Raw genomic sequence first — 21,833 nt, 5'->3', positions numbered from 1 at the left:
GGTAAATGTGACTGAAAAATACAAGGTAAAATTTGCCCTAATGTTACAACAAAATTTTACTTTAAATATTTCCATTTGAGAGGCTGAGGCAGGAGGATCACCAAGAACTACATAGCCTGGACTATGCAGCAAGTTCAAAGTCAGGAGAAATATGTAACAAAACCCTGTTTCCAGGAAAAAATATTGCAAAAAAGCTTTTGGAACGTGTTGATCTAGATTTGGAGGCCAAATGTCTTCCAGCTGATATCAGTTATTCCAGTTCTCTCACAAAACAGTAAATTCTGATTATTTTCACACAAATTCTTTACATCAAATGATCCTACTAAATAAATCCCCGATTTAAACTGTCATGTCAGTATATAGACAGTTATGACAGAAAAGTAGTCTTCTATTGGGTTCTGAGTATGGTAATCAGAGTCACCAGATTATGCAGATCTGTGAGAATGCATGCATACTTAATTCAGACTTCGGAAGAAACCACATTATCTACTTAAGACTCTGAAAAAATATGACATTAAAAAATATTCAGGTAAAAATAAACTTACGAATTAAAATGGATATTCTTAGCAATAATTCCAAAGTCCTTTGATGGGGTTCAGGACAACCTATCACAAAATATTGTACCTTGACACATGAGAAATCATCGAAATAGAGAGGACTCTATGTCTTCCTGCACAGCCTGAAGCTCACCACAAAATAATTCCCTCTCTTTCCTTCTTGAATTAGGTCCTAAAATCCTTATTCCAGAAGTAGCAACCCTGTTCCCAGAGGGAAAGACATTTTGATTACCCTCGAAGTTACAGGGGCCAAGAATATTCTGAGAAACCATCTGTTAGTTGCCCCTCATTTGTTAGCACTGCTTGATACCCATTTGTCCTCTGATCTTGCTTTTCCATGCCACCTTATCAAACGTGGTATTAAAAAGCATACCCGAGTGCCCCTTTCTGTGGGTATCTATATCCGAAGGCCCTAATGGCATTTTCAGTTTATATTAAATTTCTCTCATTAATCTCCACTTTGTCATAGGGGTCTTAGCAGTGCCCCTCAGCAACAGAAGAGAAAAGTCTTTTTCTTCCTACAAATTCAAATGCCTTTACTTATATTTGGAATTTATATTGACAAATTCCATTTCCTGTGTTATTTTTATGAGCTGAAGCTACATTAGAGTAAATATGCTTAAAAGTTATGAAATTATTTTAGGATAATATTTTTGAGTTTCACCTAGTACATGACATTAAAGCTTACAAGTGAAGGCTATTCACTTGTAACAACACGGTGTTAAGTACATGTACGTATTTTTGAAACTTTATTGAAAATTTTTAAACTCAAGGCAAATAAACAATTACCTTTTGAAAACTGAAAAAGATAAAGAAGAAATAATATTTTTAAAATTTTATCCCCAAGCCTAACTAGACTCTTCCATTTTTTAAATTTAGTTATTTATTCATTTATTTATTTTTGAGGCGGGGTTTCTCTGTGTAGTCCAGGCTGACCTTGAACTCCCTATGTAACCGAGGGTGGACTCAAACTCATGAAGTGATGCTCCTGCCTGTCTACTTTCGAAGTGCTGGGATTATAGGTGTGTGCTACCACGTCCAGTACGAATTTTTAAAGTTATGAAAATAAGAGCCATTCTAAACATTAGAGCTGTGACTCACAAATATCTTGGACACGGATGAAATATATAATGAAATGTTGCCATTTACATACAACTTCATTAAATTTTAATTTTTTAGGCATCCTCAGTAACATAAAGGAAAAATACTTGTTCATGGAAAACAAATTCAATTTTAAAGAACATTTTTCAGAGATAAGAAATATAGGACAATCCAAGTAATGGCATTCTTAAATTACACCTTCACTAATCTGTTCATGACATTATGTAGACCACTCATTTTAATAAAATATATGACTATTATATATTCATTATACCAACTTCTGAAAACTCAAGAATGCAGTGGCATCATAACGTAAATGAGTATTTGCACTTGTCCCTGGGTCCTGCCACAGAGCTCTTAAGTCACTTGGGTTCTCCCAGTGTCTTCTGTTCTTTAAGGACAGGGCAGCAAAGGTAACAGCGGGGAGGCTGGTGCTGTCCAACTCCAGGATGGCACTGGTCTTCAGAAAAATCAAGCCACCATTATAGAGTATGAACTTTCAGCCCACCTCTGGTGCTCCGTGTGCCCTTTCAACATCCCTACCTATCACCAGGGAGGAGAGGGCGACTGGAGATGCAGTTTAATCACCCTCACTCAGTCTGTTTATCAACCATGCCCAAAAGATAAAACCACCATGAAAACAACACAGAAGTATGGATTCAGTGAGCTTCCAGGCTGACAAACTGGCCGTTCATGCCCTGGGCATCTCTGCCATTTTCCATTTCTGCGCTGCAACCTTTATAATAAATGTGTACTCATAAGAAGACGACTTTTCTGTAAGTTGTTCTGGTGAACTACTGAACATGAAGGGTGCTGCTGGGAACCCTGGAACTTAAAGGCTTCTGGCAAAAGGCTGGCACCTCACTGGCAGGCCTGGGTTCAATCCCTGGCACCAAAAGGGGGATAAAGAGTGTTTTTCATTTGTGAAATAAGTTATCAAGCAATTAGAAATATTAAAATTAAATCCACAATTAGTGAAATTTAAATATGTGAGTAATATGGAACATAAATGTACGTAATTTCAATGATTCTCAGAAATTTCCACTCTTACGAATACTTGCAGTTAACTATCATGAGGGGAAAATTCGAGTCTTATAAATAGCTAGTTTATGCATGCATATGTATGATAGTTAATTATATTACTAATCTCTCTCTCAGTTCATCAAAAAGAACAGTTTGTGCTGTCACTGATCACTTTGTGTCTAGATTTTGTAACCTGAACAACTAGTTCTGCGATGACAATGTACAATATATTAACTAGTGTTAATTCCGGACATTTTTTTCTTTTTTGAAATTCTGTATCATTTCTATCTTTTTCTATCTTTCTGTATCATTTCTATCTGTTTTGTTTTGCTTTAAAAAATAACTATCTCGGATTAATTCAGATTACCCAGCTTTTCAGATTTGACGGTACATTCCTTTACAATACAAAAATAATCTGAGTCCAGGCTTTACATAAAGAAGCCAGGAGCTGCTAACATTTATGTTTTGGTTGCCTTTTAGGTACTCATTAAGGTATTCTCATCCTTACACAGTGTTTGACTCACTTGTACCTGACACAAACCTAACTCATCTGGGGAAGAGGAAGACAATAGATACCGCGGCTGGAGGTACAGGGTTTCACAGGGTGGGGAGTCTGCGGTAGTCCAGTTTATAAACTGTGCTGAGTAGAGCTGTGCATAAAAACACTGATTCATACAAAGATAAAAATAATATGGTGGTTTTAATTGATTTTAAACAAAATAGCCTTTAAAAAGACATCTGGCATTTTACAGTAAAAACTCTGGCCTAAAAGTACATGTGTTGACATGCGAAAAGGTTGGCAATGACATGTTTTGTGTGTCCAGCTTTGTGAATTAGCGGCTGAGCTGCTTGTTTTTTAAGTAGTGATTGAAATCTACTTTTAATGCTGAAATTAAAGTGATCAGCAAAGGACTAACTGCTATCTTAGGAAGTTTTAACTTATTTGAAACAAACCTAGTGTGTCATAACAATGCATAGAGCTTCAGTGTACTATGAATTATATTACTTTTCAAAAACACTTGGGTGGCTTTATGATAATTTTAGGGTACATTTCCAATGATGTTTAACCACCCATCAAGAAAATGGAAAAAGATTAGAAAAAATGAGATAACAGATGGTATTCACTTTGAAATTCACTTAAATATTGTTTTATTTTATTATAATGAATTAAGTAAATTTATTATTGCTTCTACTTTTAGGCAGTAAAATGTTCAAAGTATATACAGTCACTGGGAGACCACTTGTTCTTTAAAAACCTGGACAAACATATATTCGGTGTATTGTGTTAATATAATAATGGTTTTATGAAAGGGACAGTCTTAAACACAGAATTCCTTTTTTTTTTATTTTGAGCATGCTTTATCAAGCACATGTGTGTCACATTCCGTGTTTCCATTCCTTGTGGGAAGTTGGTGCATGTACATGACACATCTTGATTTCTTTTTCCTCTTTCTCCTCCATCCCTCTCTATATACCCATCTTTTTGTGTGTGTGAAATTATCATTTTATTTTAATAGTTTATGTGGTAAAAAATATGCTACAATTAAAATCCATAACAGTGAAACAAGCTATTTTTTCAATATTCATGAACTCTTTAGACTTATAAAACATCCAAATCAATATTTCAGTATCTTAATATTAGCTAATATTTCAATAAGAGCTAAAGTGTTTTCAGAATATTTTCCTCAAAACTCATCTAAAACACTCTGAAGTGAATGAACATTTTTATTAACCACAATTTCAAGCTAAATTAACTGTTTTTCTAAGGATTTAAACTATTTTTAGGTTATTGTTTCCTTGTTATATAAAGATGAGATTATTTTTAAAAGTAAGTTTCATGCATTTATATATAGGCTATATATAGAGAGATAGGTAGATATTTACATGAAACGGAAGTATAAGCATGAAAACATTCTTATGGTATTGTTGAATATTTCAAGATGATGGCAGTTAGCTTTGCTGCTTTGCTGGCTTTACAGCCCAATCACCCTTAGCTCCCTAAAGGACTAATGTAACACTAATGAAGCTGAGTTGTTACTGAGTCAATTACTTCTTGCAGCATTTAGAAACACAGTTCCCAAAGTAAAAGCTACTAAAACATAGAATAAGACTAAGGATGCTGTTGAGGTTGAGCATTTTTCTGTTTGTCCCTGAAGCTATTCAAAAGCCTTCTTAGATTTCTTTACATATGGCAGGTGTCCAAGCTCACTGAGAATGCTTGTTTTTTCCTCCAGAGCTAACTACACAACTCGCTATTTATTAATCAAATGAGCATTTCAGCCCTGGAGCCATTTCTTTCATAATAGGATAAGTTTGTGTTTAAAAAAAAAAAAAACACAGAAAAGATCATTCCACACAGAATTTTTAATGACACCATATGGTAAACAAAGCCAGTCAAATTCTAATGAGATTTTGGTGGAGGCTGAACAAAGTTCCACCATGGAAAACACAAAGAACTAAAGACAGCAGAATACTTCCATGTATTACAGTCAAAAGCAATCAAAGCATTCTGCATGAGCACCAAATGAAATGCTGGGAGCTTTACACGTATGTTACATTTAATTACACAGAAGTCTACAGAATAAAGAAATGCATGCCCAATTCAGAGTAGAATGTGGGCCTTGGGTTCCTGATAAAACTTGCCAAGGTGAAGAAACCATTCGAGGTCAGAACAGAAATTACTCTGGGCCTATCAAGCTATTATTCCTTTTTCCCACTGGACCATCTCTAGGCAATTAAAATTCTTTAAATCATCTCCCAAAGTGTTTGCTGATCCATCACTCACATAAAACTCAACAGAATAAACTGGAAATCAGAAAAGACTACCAGCAGACTCTGAGGCCTGCTTGCTGAAGTGCCCTGGTGGAGGAGAGCAGAGGGACAGATACAGGAAAGGAAGCCTGGTTGATCCTTCAGCCCCCACATGTAGGCATCAACTTTCTCTTGTATGACCTTGACTTTGTATTATTTCTTCTTATTCTCCAAAACAAATTATGATGTTATTTAATGACAATTTTGAGAAGGTAAAATATTTTTAAACAATAGAAGTCAGTGACCCAGAAACTAATACATTTTATTTCAGAGGCCAAATCAGGTGTAGAAAAGATGGCGGATAGATAATAGCAGCTACGGAGGCTCTCTGAGATAGCTAGGCAGCTTAGATTCCAGGAATGGTGCGGTGTGGGAAGTCCTAAGCAGAGGAAGATATACCCCATCGAATGAACTAAGCTGAGAGAAAACAATCAGAAATGCAATCCCAGTGCTACAATTGGAACAGCTAATGTCTGGGTGCCACCCCTGGAACCCGCACCTCTGAAAACCGCAACTTGAATTCCCTGACGCTGCTGCATCTGAATCAGCACAGCAGGGAAAGAGATGCGAATGCTCTGAGAGCAGGAATTGGTGAACTGAATTGAGAGCAGAGATGGTGGGGAACCCTGCATTGACCTGCGGTGCACGAGAGGAACAGGGATACTTCCATAGACTAGGAGACTCCAACAGAGGACATTCTGGGACCAGGCAGAATGGCTGGAACAGGGCGCTACAATGACTTCAGTCAGCTATTCCCTTCTCAAGCGGGATTGTTGGGGAGCTCTTGACCTGGGTGACGCCATGGACTGAGGCCCAATAGGCTAGCCCTAACCAGGTCCCTGCACCTGGCAGTGCACCCTAAGGCAGTGAAGCCTTCAGTAGGTTGGCCTGGAGGGGCGGGCCCTGCATAGGCTGCCCAAGTCTGTACCTCCTAGTACACTGCAGTGGGCAGGACCACCTAGTCAGCATGCCTCAGACAAACTGAAACTGACAAAGAAAGAAACTGGGCCTCCTATATATGCCTGTATGGAAGGAATAAAACATATGAGAAGAGGAGGCAACAAGAGAACACTGATCCAGGAAAGGTAAATGCAAAGGAGAATGAGGACAGAAAACATGCAATATCAAACATGGCACCAATAGACATAAAGCGATATCTTCAGGACCTCATAGACAAGTTCAAAAGTGAAGTAATTAACCAAGTAAAGCAAGATATAAGTAGAAAGTTAAAGAAATGTTAAGCATCTCCCAAGAAAAAAAACAGATGGTGGAATGGAAGAACAGAAAAAAAAAGAGAATTGTTTGATGGAAAAAATAGAGAAAACATAGAATACATGAAGCACATTCAAAGAGATTACTATGAAATTAAAAACTCTATTGAAAGCTGGCATAACACCTTGAAAGAAACTAAGGATAGATTATCTGAACTGCAGGACAGATCTATTATGTGGGAACAGGAAAGGGAAAACTTCTTAAAAATAACAAGGAAACAAGCAGTAACAATACAAAGGCTAGAAGACGATAAGAGAATATATAACTTAAGAATAAAGAATGCGAGAGAAGAAGCAGGGGTAAAAACAAAGGAACTGCACAGGCTATTCACAGAAAAATAATGAGGGAAAACTTCCCAAACATAGGAAAAGGGAAAGATGTTCAGATGTATGCACTCCAGCCACCTACAATCAAAACAGAGCTGCACCCAGACATATAATAATCAAGATTCCAGAAAACCAATATAAGAACAGAATATTAAAAGCTGTCAGAGACAATAAACAGATCACTTACAAGGAAACACCCATCAGAATTACAGCAGACTTCTTGGCACAAACCATCAAATCTCGAAGAGCGTGGGGAGAAATAATACAAGCCTTGAAAGATAATAACCTCCAGCCAAGATTGATATATCCTGCACAATTGTCCCTAGAAATTAATGAGAAACACTGTGCTTCCAAGTTAAAGAGGAACTGGGGGAATTCGCAACCACCAATCCAACTCTACAGAGAATACTGCAGGACATTCTAAAGGGAGAGAAAAATACCAGGATTCCAGAAACAATGGCAGAGAGGACAGAATGAATGGAGCAGAAAATGAAATGAAAAAGACAGACAACTAACGACAGAAAAAGAACACAACAGAAACGAGGCAAAGAAGGTTGGATATAATTTCTAATACAGATAGCTTAAATACACTAAGTTAAGGGAAAAAAAGGGAATCACAGGCAGAGTGGGTCAAGAGGTAGGGTCCACAGAGAAACTCTTTATAGGAAATATAATTAGCCTGAAGAAGGGTATATGGACCAAAATAAAATATGAGAAAATGCAACTCGATGTGATAGGGAACCAGATAGTAATAGGGGTAACTGGGCCAGTATTTATGGATAGGTTGAACAGACAGGCTTTAATAAATGAAGAAATATAATTAGAAATCCAGCCCAGGAGTGAAAAAGTTCAGAAATACTTGGGTAAATAGCAGGTTGCCCCCCACCCCCCATATAAAACCATGAGTGATAGGGAGACCCAAAAATACACAGTTCATTCTGGGGGAGTAAAGGGAAGGAAAAGTCTTTAAAAGACAGCAGAACATATTGCTAATAGTGTATCAGGAGTTAAAACCCATATTACTCCCACCACTCTGCTTGGTTGGAACTTGTTCCATCCTAGTTTGTATACAAGCACTGGATCTGAGGGCACAGACAGCTGTCCTGTGAAGATATCAGGACATATAGCACAGTGGTCATCTTTAATTTCCTATTAACTCAATCAGGATCCCTGTATGACTTATACTGTTGTATCAGACTGATCTTAGCTAAAGCTGACTTGTTTGAATACTGCTTATTATTGACAGATTCTATTCAATACTACTTGGCTGCTGGTATCAAGTTGAGGAGTATAGACAACTATGCTGAAAATTACAATGATTCACCACGATATCCATTCTGATTTGATTACTACCTGTTTTTGTAGCTCTCCACTATCTACAAAGTTTTATTTCTGTTAATTCTGCTATGTACTGATACGTTCATTTAAACTATATCTGGTGATATAGCCAATTCTGTTGATGATAACATGAAACAGCACAGTAACCATGGTAGAACTCCTTATACAGCAGTTTTATATGTCTTTTTAGTTTTATAGGTCTATAGGAATATATTTAGTTCTGTCTTACTTTGTTCTGTTTCTCCCTCTAATATAGAAAGGATAGAAATACATGTTAAGACTCATGCTTGCATAAAACCTATAAACAGTTTATGAGAACTGATCTTATGACACATGATGAAGTGAACAAATACTTTGAAGGAAAAAAAAGGGGCACTGCAGTGCTGATTCCGGAGTGTCATGATGTGAAATCCAACAATATTATTAATCTTTGTTCAGAAGGATTTTAATCTAATAAGTTTTGTTAGGTCTCAACATAAATGAAGACATAGAAAAATGTGTACATGTCTAAATGTATAGGACTGATACTCATATTACTTAGTTTTTGTTGGATAGTTGAACAGAATGGTTTGCAGTCTCCCCAGGTGAATTCCTGTTTATATGTTCCACTTTTATATCTTGAACAATTATTTGTGGGGGGATAATATGTATACATCAACTAGTGATTTATTACTGTTTATTTCTTTTCTTTGAAAGTATGTACTATTTCTGCCCGTTTTCTATTCTGTTTTATCTTCCTTTAAATAAAATTTAAAAAATAAAAATATTTCAGAGGCCAACATCAAGTGCTTCCAAAGCTCCTCATAAACTAAAGTCTTCCATGTAGAAATACTTTAGTTACCATATAAGTTAATTAGTAACAATTCATTGTTTTATTATCTTTATATTATTTTAATTAGGTTAGATTTTTGCAACACTTACTGTAAACTTCAGTTTCAGTCTGTGAAAAATTTAACCAGAAAATTTACATGATTGGAATTAATTCTTCCCTCTAAATCTATTCTGATGACAAGAGACAAATACGTAGTAGGCATTCGGCAAACAAATGTGTGTTGTTAATTTCTAATGATTTTTTCCCAGTCAGACCTCATCTGGTGTACCTTATTTCCTCCACAATCATGCAACCTATAGTACTATATTTCACAGTTATTTACTTTTCTCTGAAGTATATCACTAAGCATAGTAACAAACAAGTGTGAGATCATGAGTTTGATCCCCAGTACCAAAATAAACAAACAAACAAACCAAAAACAAAAGTAAGAAATTAGCTAAATAAATGTTCTCTAACACTGCAGAGTTTTATTATAATAACCCCAAAATTTGTTTGGAATTCAAAAGTAACTACCTTCATTTTAGAGTAGCTATATATTTTTTATTATACAGGAGTTAACCAGGGACACTGGGAGGGAAGAGAAAGTTGGAGAAATCGGGAGATGAGACCTGAGCAAGGCGGACACCCCCAGGATGGCCAGAGGGGCCCACAGCATCCAGGAAGCAGAAGGAAAGTCAGAGGGCTAGAAAGTCTTGCAGCCTCATCCTGGGAGTCTGGACTTCAGTTTATGAATAACGGGAGGCTTTGAAGCAGGGTACCCAGGAAAGAGTCCATGACTCGCACATTTCTAAGAGGACTCTTTAGCCGGTGACAGCATAGCAAAACTAAATTTGAGTAGACAAATTAAAAGACCACTGTCATTATTCTGCAAAAGATAACTAAGTTTAAAGGAAATGACAGGAATGAAAATGGGAAGAAGCAAGCATATTTTGGATGTGTGTATTTTAGAGAGAGAAAAAGAGAAAGAGAGAGAGAGAGAACATAACAAAAGAAATAAATATTCGATGCATGGATTATTTTAAGGAGGCTTCCCAAAGATTTTTTCTGAATATATTGAATGAGGTAGTCCATCTTGTTTACCATTTTATAAAAATACATTTATAAAACTAAAAATGAAAAAAAAGGAAGCATTAATTTCACGCCCAGCAGATACACTAAAGGCGGCAGATAAATGATGCTTGCATCTGTAAACCTCTCTCATAGCATGTGTACCACATCTAAATGCATTTTGCACAGATACAGTAGTTATTTCGGTTTTAATAAAATGATTTCACATTGTGTGTTTTTATTCTTAAATCCTTGCCCCTTCTCAATTATGGCCCTGATTTCTTTTCCTCTATTTTTAAACACGATTCAATTTCCTTCAGACTCTGGAAAGTACTTTCTTGAAATCTTTCTTGTCTTTTTAACATTCCCTTGACCTGCAGAAGGCCATGGCTCCTAATTTTGGGGGGAGAGTAAATGGAATCATCAGTACACTGCCATACACTGATTCTACTAACACTTGTATGGTGCCTATTGATTTATCTCATCCAGTCTCAGCTGGACAAGATCCTCCTTTTCAGCTTTGTTTAGCTTAGCTAATGTGCGTCTTTTCTGGTGTCTAAGGGAGAAGACCTGTTCTACTACTGTTCCGCAAGTGTGTCCTACACGTCCTCAGGTCCTAACAATGACAGTGATTCCCTTCTCCCTGTCCTTGTGCTCCTGAACTTTCATTGGTACTTCTCCACGACTGTGCCCATATTCATACTTTTTCCACTGAAAACTACTCTGTATACTCTTCCTAACTGTTCAATGACCCTCCTGCCCTTACTGAAGTTTTAAAAAGTATTATCACAGGCTGTTTATATTCCTCGCTCATTCGGCAGTCAGGTGTGTTTTGTTTTTCCATCACTGTGAAAAGGAGAGGAAGCCTCAGCAGAATGAACATCTTGCAAATGCTAGAACCTTGAGATCAGTACAAACAGAATTCAAATCAACATATTTTCATTTAAAGCTTATTTTGTAATTTGAGGGCATTAATTTCACTAAATGTAGGTATTGGTTTTGTATGTTTGGCTGTTTTTTAAAAAGTAATATCAATCCACAGTATCCAAAAAATACATATAAATAATGAGCAAAGTAAATTTTAAATGTGGCAATGTTAAGTGTAAATTCTTAAGCTAAAGTTAGTAGGAATAGGACAAAGAATTAGCTTTTTTCTCTACTTTTTAAATTGGCAGAATAGTTTACATAAATATCAAAGTTTTTTTTTTCAGTTCTTCCAAATACTATTTTTTAAAAAATCAATAATGATCACATTGTTTCAAAATAAAAATAGCATACACAAAGGTGTAATTTATAGTAACCAGGGGAAAGAATGATACGATAAAGAAAAAAGTTTCATGTGGTCATTTAACTTAGTCAAATTTAGTTTCATCTGTAAGATTCTATGCAATTAACATTGTCTTTCAGAATGACAGTTTAATTGCGCATAATTCAATAACATGGTAATTATTACTTCAATGTAAGATTAAAAACACGAAGTCTATTTACTTAGGGTAGATAATGCCTACTTTGTTCCAAAATATTTTTATTTTGCTAATTGCTTGGATAGTCTTTAAGATTAACTTAGGCAAATGACTACTTCATCAATATTAAGGCTAATGTCAACAACACTTTTCACTTAAGTCTCCAGCATATTTTATTATTCTACCCACTTTCACTTCAGGTCCACCATGGACCAGGATCTATATCAGCCACAGAATGGAGAGGGATGGAAGATGGTTTACAGAGCTGCTGTCTGAAGTAGTTCAAGAAGGGTACAATCAACTTATGACAAGTGGCCTCTTGAAACTTCTCAAAGCATATTCGCTTGAACAATTATTCATCCAAACTAGCACACACCAGGAAAATTAAATGAAAATTCATTTTATAAATGACTAATATGTATCCCTTACTATCTTAATGTGAGGAAATTAAATTAAATTTAAGGAGTATAAATGGGAATGCATTTTTTTTTCTTTTGACAAAATGTACATGTTAAAAAGTAATGTGAATGCTTTCATGTCTCTGCATGGTCAGCATTTTGTGAATACAGAAAAGTGGAATTTGGGTTTAAGGATAAAGCTTAAAAATGAAAAGATGACTGAATAGAAGGAGACTTCTGGAGGGATGTATTTGCAGGAGTTTGTATTGGTATTTCAAAGTGATTTAAAACTTGAAACCATACATTTATATTTCAAAGTATAGTATGGACATTCCTAGGATGAAAGTCTGAAATCTAAAATACTCTGAAATACAAACATGACGCTCAAAAAGTTTCAGATTTAGGGGCAAAAATTTTAGTCTCTCAGATTAAGGATTTTAAACTATAATGGCATGCAAATATCCCAAATCTGAAAATTTTCTATAAACCTTTCTAGTCCTAATAATTTTAAAAAATAGACATTCAACTTGCACTTACACTTGGGGTATTTCTCTCCCTTATCTCAGAAAGGGAAGAGGTCCGCTCAATAACAGCTCTTATGTAAATACCTGGATTCACAATTTCCGTATTTTTCCCTTATGGTAACAAATTCCTGTTTTTGTAGTTGCAAATACACCGTGTGGCTCTCGCTACACTGTTAGTTCTGACGGGAACATAGTATAAGGCATGAACAACAGTGACTGACCTACAAAGTGTGTCTTAAACCAGAAAACGTGTATTTGTTTTCAGCATAAACTATATATTGATAATAAAAACTTACTGTATTTTAAATTTAGTTTTGGGGGAGAGTATATGTAGAGAGCTTCATTATACTTTTTAGCCAGATCGAATCATTTAAATCGTAAATAACCTTTTATAACAAAGACAGTACATGATCACCAATATGATTTTGTCACACTATTTTGAGGAAATAAAAGTAGATACAGGGTAAGAGTACTATTGCAAGGAAATCTATTGAACATAAAAATAAAAACCACTTACTTGATATTATCAAGACAGCCTGATTCAGGTTTTAGTATGGCAGTGTGATGAAACATTTTATATAAAGCAATTCCCAGGAAGATTACGTTAAGCTGGAATGCAAAAAGTATGTTATGAATAACATACCAGAGTAGAAAGACAAAACAAAACATAACAAAAAAAGTTTATTCTGTGTAACAAATGAATTGTCCTGGGAAATACCTTTAGAACACTTTTAAAGGAATTGGATCATAGATAACTGCCTGGTGTTTTAGTCAAAGCAAAAAGTGTATTGGGGAATTTGGATTCCACTGAGTAACAAAGCACTTACAAACCAAATAAACACAAATACAGCTTTAGCAGGTGGAATAATGTTGTAGAAGTTTTGAAGGATTCACAGCACAATGTACATTTTTAAAAAGTAACTAAACAGCACAATACTTATTCTAGATGGACTATTTATGGACACTGAACATTTCTTTGAATTTATTTAGGGATAGGTTTTCAAATTTTACATTATGAAAACACAATGACTAAAATCAATGCATTTTTGCATACCTAACTCAAAGGAATGGAAAATGATGGTGAAATTCTGATATGACAACCAACTCAAATCAAAGTAGAGAGAACACTCAGACACTGTTATATCACTGAACCCAGAGAAAGCACACGTTTTAAGACAAAATTGTTCACTACAAATTACTTAAGCCACTTAAATCTAAACTGTTCAGAAAAGCATATTTGAATTGTCCTTTTCCATTTGACTAGCTTGTATATTACATAATTTGGGACAGGTGGGATCTAGAAAAATCCCATTGAAAGCCTCCCTGAAATTCTCCCTATTCTATGGCTTCACACATTTTTTATGAATCACCTCCAAATTTAGAAGTAAGTATTTTTTAAAGCATCTATTGAATGACCAAACCATTTAGCCTAACCTGAACCCATTGTCCTTTTGATGGGATAAACTGATTAGTACTGCCATCAGGTTATTCAAAGTCACTCCTACATTTTCTCTTGTTTTGGTCACTTTTCTTTTCCTGTGGAAATATTTCTGATTGGTCGCTGAGTGCTGCTTAGTTGAGTACTGTGAATATAAGCCAATGTATTTCATTCTGGGAAACTGCCTTGTCCCAATCACCATATAGTATTATCTTACATGTAGTACACCGATACCATATTGTGTTTCCAAGGTCTGAAACACTGCTGAATTCTGAAATATATATGCAGAATGTTTTTCAGGTAAGAAATTATAGGCCTGCATTTTATTCAAAGTCAATGGGCTAACATTTTATCCCAGTAAATAGCAACTTTCTGGAAATAGCAACACTAACAATTTTGTCTTAATCAGTGTAATACAAGAAGTCAAGATACTATTCATTTCAAAATGAAAAAGAAAGGGTAAACCTAAAATATGTCTAATTTAGTTGTGCCATCTTAAGCAAAATTTTTAGTTTTAAACATTCATGTAAGAAACAAAAGTGGAAGGAATGATCACGTAGTTTCTCACCTGTTCGTTCTCCACTGAAATAACCCCAAAGAAAAAGAATGGAAATACACTTTTGTCAAAGTTAGTGTCATCACTGTGATTATGTTATCGTTGGATTCCTGAATCCCCATGCGTAAACTCTTCCAAATGCATGTTTTCTTTTCCCTCTGGTTGTGATGAACTATTTCACTATATAAAAGTAGACTGTAATAAGTGTCTAATTGCTTGAGTTATGTAGGGTCAAAAAAGTACATGCTTTCCCCAAATTAACCTATGTAAATTAAAGAAATTTAGTGCAGGGGTAGTGAAGAAGTTTTATTTGTTGACCTGGGACACACAGAGTTAATTAGGAGTTCTCACCATAATTATCAAGGTCGCTGGTCCTATAAAACTCCAAATGAAGTAGGTGTCAAGTCGAAGCCAACATCTGCAAAGAAACACAAGGGAGAGGAAGCATTCAAGGACCGGGCACGGCACATACATCAAGAGTGAGCGAGTGACAGAGAAGAATGTAAGCTGCAGAGCATTCTGCAGGGAGACAGGAAATATTACATTGCTTGTTCATTTAAATGCTGAATTATGTGCCCGATTTCTGACAGCACTATTGATGGAGTAAGATAATTACCCCTGGAGGAAGCAGGCAGAGAATGGCACTGGGCCTTTTTGCTAAGGCCTTTTGTGTATGTCATTAGAAACCTTATAAAAAAGGGGAAAAAAGGAAAGAAAACCCCATACACAGAGCCATTAAATCAAGGAGTTCTACGCTATCTTTTTCTCTCCAATTATGGTGCTACATAACCTGTCTATCAGCTGTCCGGCCGAGTGACATTTTCCTGTCAAGATCTGAGGAAATTCAGTACAAAGAAGAAATAAATTTGGTATCAGGAGATTGAAGTTTAATTAGGTTGGGCAGCCAACCTTTGAGAGTTCTCAAATCTTAAAAAGTGCATTGTTACTCTTCATACTTCTGGGTTCCAAATGATCCTTAGCATCCCATGAAGCTGATTCATGACCTAAAAGTAAATTATTAATCACTTAATTTCAGCCACATTTAATACTTCCCCAATTCTTAAAGCCCCTGGGAAATTACATTTTCATTCTTCAGCATGACAGCAAGACAAAATGGAAGTGATTAGTTACAGGAAAGATTAATGTAAATTCTGAACAAGTTATATTTGATGTTAAAAATAATACCTTGAATTATTTGTCATTTTCGTCTATTTGAGACATAATTAAACAGGATCTCTAGTAGTAAATATTTAAGAGTATTTTGCCATGTATGCTAAACTTGCAAATCTTAATATGGATTTAAATATTCCAGTAATATGCAATGCTATTTAACCTATGTAATAGTGGAATACAAGCAAAACTATGAAGAAAGAATTTTATAAATACATATCAATAAAGAAATTGATTAAAATATTTTTCTATTTCTTGATAAAATGTAAAGCAGTTAAAAAAAGAAGAGTAAATCAATATGTAAATAAGATAAACAAAAATTGAATGAAAGTCAGGTGAGGAATGCAACCACTTATATTACACACACACCTATAATATGATATATACGTGTTACATGGATAAGCATAAACATGTAAATGGTATACATTTAAAGCTGTATATTTTTGATAGATGCATATACATGTAGTTTCTTAGTGGAAAAGAAATAAAATCATATTAGCATTTATCTCTGACATGAGCATATAAAGGACTGGAATTTGACCAAAGGGTCTTTCTGATTTGTTTGTTTGAAGAATTACTGGAAGCAATTATGTCAAAATAATAATATGTTCAATATTTGAATAATGGAGCAGTGCTCTTTTACTATTGTTTCATTTTGTTACTGTTTTCTCTGTCAAATTTTTCAAAGACAGCTTGTCTTCTATTTAAGTTCAAAGCAAGTAAACTAACTTCAACAGGCACTCTGTAGGTACTCCAGTGAGAGACTGACAACCAGTTTTAATTTTTTATAAGAGTGAGATTATTTCCTTTATTCAAAATAAACAATCCTGTCTAAGAAAACACTACTAGTGAAGCAATCACTACCTAAGTTATTAACCATTTATTGATTTGACTAAGTAGCTATCTTCTTGCTGTGCCATTCACTAACACTGTTGAGAGCAACTAAAGTGTAGGACTGCTCACAAGCAGAAACAAACCAGGAAATTCAAAGTTAAAACATGAAAATTATTTTCATTCTTCCCACAATCTAGTTTATCACCATCCTAATAAAAGGGTTTGTGTCTACAGGTAACTCACTAAAGGAAACAGAGGAAATTTTTATGGGTGGTTCAGGAGTCTCAGTAAACACCACATTTTCCCTGCAGATAAAAACAATGAAGGACAAATCAGGGACATTTTTTCAGATTAGACCAGACAGACAGACAGACACACACACACACACACACACACACACACACACACACACTGCACACACACACACCAAAACACACACACACACACACACACACAAACTGTTCACACGCACACCAACACACACACAGCACAAGGATTTTGCTGAAATTATACCAACATAATACTATAGTAATTATACATTTCAGAATGATTGTTAATAGCATAACTTGTTTGCAGGTCAAACATGATGCACATTTCAAGCATATTCTTTTATCGGAAAACTTGCTTCCAGATCTTCTGAAAAATGTTATTTTACAGATTAAGATTTTATACAAATAGTATTACTTACTTTTTCTAATCAATGTCTTATATTAATGAAATTATAAAATTTTCATGTCATCAAATATGAAGCTTAAATAAATGATGTCATTAAATTTTAGCCTTGCAAAACCTGATTTCTTTGCAAACAATCTCAGTGTGACAAATGCTATATTTGGAAATGTACCTTTGGTATAATTCTTTCCTCTAAATATGAAAGTGAAATGCGCAATGATTTTTATGCTTTAAAGGGAATCCTTCAATATGTTCTTGGTGGTATAGATTTAAATCCCTTTCAGAAGTGAACAGAGAAAGAGGCAGTATGAAGCACTTAGCGTGTTATGTGTAAATCATCTCTGCGTGAGCACCGTCCAGGTGTCACTCTCTCCTGGAAGGCTTCGTGGCGAGAACGTGGCTTCTAATCTGACTGCCATCTGGCCCTGCCTGCTGTTGTTCTGGGCCGCACACTGGCTTTCCCCAGCTGCCAGTTTTCCATCTCTTTCAACCTACCTATCTTAAAAATTCACATGATCCCCACCCCAGTTCACTGTGCCCGTGTGGAAAAGAAGATTCTCCACGGGGCTCATGTGTGCACTCACCTCAGCGTATTTTGAAGAAATCTGGCAACTCCATATCTTTTGCATACAATTCAAGACCACTGGCTAAGTGGAGACAGGGTCAGATAAGCAACACAAACAGTAGAGGAAAAACATCACACTAACAACAATAGTTTGCCTCACAGCTGGCCAGACTTGATACTGAAGAATATCATTTATCATAAAATTGACTTTTTCCACCAAGCAATCCTTCACTTGTGAAATTAGGAATTTTGAGAGGCACACCTGTTTAAATTTTAAATTTACTTTTAACTTTTAAATTTCAAGTGTTTATTTTTAAAACAAACAAACTCAGTCATAATAGTATATAACTATGCTTTGTCTTTATAGAGGTACTATTACAAAAATAACTGACCCAAAGCAGAAAAACAAATGTGTTCTGATCATACATCTCTAGTTTAATACTGAAATACCTTCCATACCAAGAACATTCTAGAACTAATAGGAGCACTTATTCTGTACTCCAGACCTTTATTTGCCTTTTGTTTCAATTGTGTAATACAAATATGCTTTATAATTTCTATTTTTGCAGCATATTTTTTCAAATAATAAAGGCAACACATTGTTATATGTTACATAATCAAGTCTTACTGAATTTATATAAGGTTATTGGTTTGAATGCTTGATAGAAATAGTGGTAAGCCAAAGGGATACATTATTATTCTGCTCCACAATAGTTTCACTCCAAGAAACAAGAAACAACAGAAATTAATAATAAAGTCATTCATACCATTATCATCTGTCCATTGAAAGTCAGTTACCTATCCAACAAGCATTATCTTCATTTTTACACAGAAAGAAAGAGAAAAATAAAGCAAATTAATATTTCCAAATGGGACAAATTTATTTCTCAACATAGGTGAACAGAAAAAAAAAAAAAAACTACACATCTAAGGTTTATGCTCTTCTGCTAAACTACTTACCATTTTATCATCATTCATTTGAAATAGCATAATTCTTTTTTTTGAAAATAGTAGAACTAGTCATTCAATCTACATAAATGTCACCAAAATCACATTTTTAAGTACTAATAACACAACCAGAAAATAGTTCCCTCTTGAAAGTCAGTAATGTAGAATCATTAAGATGATTTGGAACACTGTATTTTGTTGCTAGTTTAATTCATTCATATCATAGCAGACATCTACCTATTAAGCCAAAGGTTTTTGAAGTAATATAAAGCAGCAATGGTGAGTAGAGTTAAAAACTGGCTGTAGTATACCAGATGTTAGTTATGTTGCTTTTATATCCTCAACACGTCATTTTTTAAAAAAGAGTTTCACAATGCCTCCACCAAGATACATCTTCCATTCTTAGGAGGGGTTATAAAAACAAGAACAGTACTATTCGCTGCAATTTATTAGTACATGTTGGCATAATTTCCATAATCTCATCTTCCGTAAACTAGTAAGAGATGATACAAGAATTCCAACCATTACTCTAAAAATTGGATGCTTATTAATACAATGTATTTATAATTTTAAAAAGTGTTGTTGATCGTAAACTTTTATCTTGTCATTTGTTTCAGCCAAATAGTAGTACCAGTAGTAACAATGTGACACATGAAAGACAATTTACATACATGATACTTACATAGATATATGCATGAAAGCACATAGACACATACGCACTTATTACACATTAACACACAGTTTTAAACATTACAACGAAAGGTCCTTATAATAAGCACCACTTCACATAATAAGAGTGAAATTCAGGGCAACTAGCATTTAATTTTAGTTAATTTGACTCCAAAGTCTATGACTACTGAATGCTTCTGGAAGAGAATAAAAATATGTGATATAAATCAAATAAAAGTATAGCTTACTTAACTATAAATTCTCAATAGATGAGAATTGTATGTGCTTTTTTAAAGCACAGATTATGGAAACACGTCTAAAGTAAAAAATATAAAATCTTCTTAAATGTAAGATCATCTCCTGATATTAATGAAAATTTTAGTAATTTTACCTAGCTTTACTGCAACTCAATTTATATGCAAAAAGCACTCATTTAAAGGATACAACTGAATTATTTTGAGTATACCTAACAGATGAGATACCATTAACAGAGCCTGATTTGTCTTTCTATCACACCAAATGCAGGCCTGTACTTACCAACAGCCACGCCCCTCAGCTGTCCCCAGGGCCGCCCTGCACTCCTAACTACTATGCCGCAATCCTGAAGATTTTCCTATTCCAGGATTTCACACAAATGGAAACATACAATATATAATTTCTGGTGATTGATGTATTTCACCTAACATTTTATTATCTATTTTTTACCTTCTTGTTAGCCCGTCATATAAATACATGCCATTTTATTTATCTTCTCATCAGTTGATGGCAACTGCATGTTTTCATTTTTTGGCTAACATAAATAATGTTGCTATTAACACTTCTAGACATTTTTATATGGACCTATGCTTTATTTTTCTTAGGTAAGTATCTAGAACTAGAATTGCTGGATCAATATGGTGTCTAACTATAGTATTATACATTGCAACAAATAATACAGTAGGGCTTTGATTTCCTTACCCTGATATTTTTATTCAAGACATGTCACTGGATGGAGTAATTACATCCTATGTGATCACTGGTTGTGTAATGATAGCCGTGGATTTCAGCAGGCTGCTTTGGCTCCAACAAGAATTCATGTAACATTTCATTTTAGGTAAAACATTTCATTGCATTTTAAAAGTAACACTTTTGTTTTGTATGGCTACTTTTATAATAGAAAACTTATGTTCAACAAAGAATTCTTACATAATTAGAAAGATCCTGGGTGATAAAATAATGTTATAATACACACACACACACACACACACACACACACACACACACACATAAAACATGGTCTTGAGTTTGGGTTTTGGGTTTGTTCTGTTTTTGGTCTTATTGAGAGGGGGGTTTCATTAGGCAGTTGAGGCTGGCCTTGAACTCACTCTGTAGCTCAGGTTGATCTGGAATTCACAGCAACTCTACTGCCTCAGTCTATTACCAGCATGCTCCACCATGCCCGGCCATGGTCTTGAGTTTTAATATGATAGTATACAAATATATGCATGTATTCTCCTTTTATATATTGACTAACTACTTCCTCTTTCTTTTTTTGGTTCTGTGAATTGCATTCAGGAACTTATGCTTTCCAGGCAGGTGCTCTGCCATTGAGCTATATCCTTGGTCCAATATGTCTTTCAAACAAACATTTTTTTTTTAATTTTGTGTAGTATTCCCAAGGGCCCCAACTATAATTAAACATGCCTGAAGGTAATACAATCAAACCATTTGATGTCAATGAAGTGTTATAATGCAATGTCATACAATAATGGCTTCAGAAATATTCCAAATCAAAATGATTTTTTAGTAGGTTTAAGTGTTTAGATGAGCAACCGTATAAAAAATTCTGTACATATTTTACTAGATATTAGCAAGTTTAATGTTTCTTAATGGATTTTTGTCTTTTGAAAAATACTACAATATAGTATTTTGTAAAAAGAAATTAACAATCACTTCTCTGCTTATCCTGGTTAGCTGAATAAGTGAACATAAAGGAATTTGGGGGTTCATGACTAACGAAGAACACTTCTTTTAGAGCTTCTTTTAATCTAGCCAGCTCGGAAGAGAAATGATGATTTCATAGATGATTTAAAATGTCTTAGATCATAAAATTTGATTGTAATTATTTTTATGAGCTTGGTTATTCGCATAGTACTCCAGGATTTCTGGTTGATTATAAATGTTCATGACTTAATCTGTGTCTTTTAGAAACTCCTTATTAATTTTCTAGTCCATAATTTCTCTCTTAGATTTTCCTCTGAGCTTCATCCTTTCCCAGAGATGTCCTTACTCCTGACTCCCATTTATTTT

The 21,833-nt window shown here is 34.8% G+C and overlaps 1 protein-coding gene across 41 annotated transcripts in view; it reads right to left on the bottom strand.

Moving 5' to 3' along the window:
* Nucleotides 1-21,833, bottom strand: part of Adgrl3 (adhesion G protein-coupled receptor L3) — a 798,686-nt gene that overhangs the window by 83,976 nt on the left and 692,877 nt on the right. For all 41 annotated transcript variants that reach the window (XM_063240383.1, XM_063240357.1, XM_063240358.1 and 38 more), the window contains 2 exons: nt 15,038-15,104; nt 13,210-13,301 (listed from right to left, as the gene is read on the bottom strand). In XM_063240383.1, coding sequence (XP_063096453.1) covers nt 13,210-13,301; nt 15,038-15,104 — 159 coding nt within the window. The remainder of the gene's footprint in view (nt 1-13,209; nt 13,302-15,037; nt 15,105-21,833) is intronic.

This window comes from Cavia porcellus, unplaced genomic scaffold (genome assembly GCF_034190915.1).
Source record: "Cavia porcellus strain 051 isolate PalLab524CR breed Dunkin Hartley unplaced genomic scaffold, mCavPor4.1 scaffold_30, whole genome shotgun sequence".
NCBI lineage: Eukaryota > Metazoa > Chordata > Mammalia > Rodentia > Caviidae > Cavia > Cavia porcellus.
Note: the sequence above shows the minus strand (reverse complement) of the source record. Positions and strands in the feature narration are given on the sequence as shown.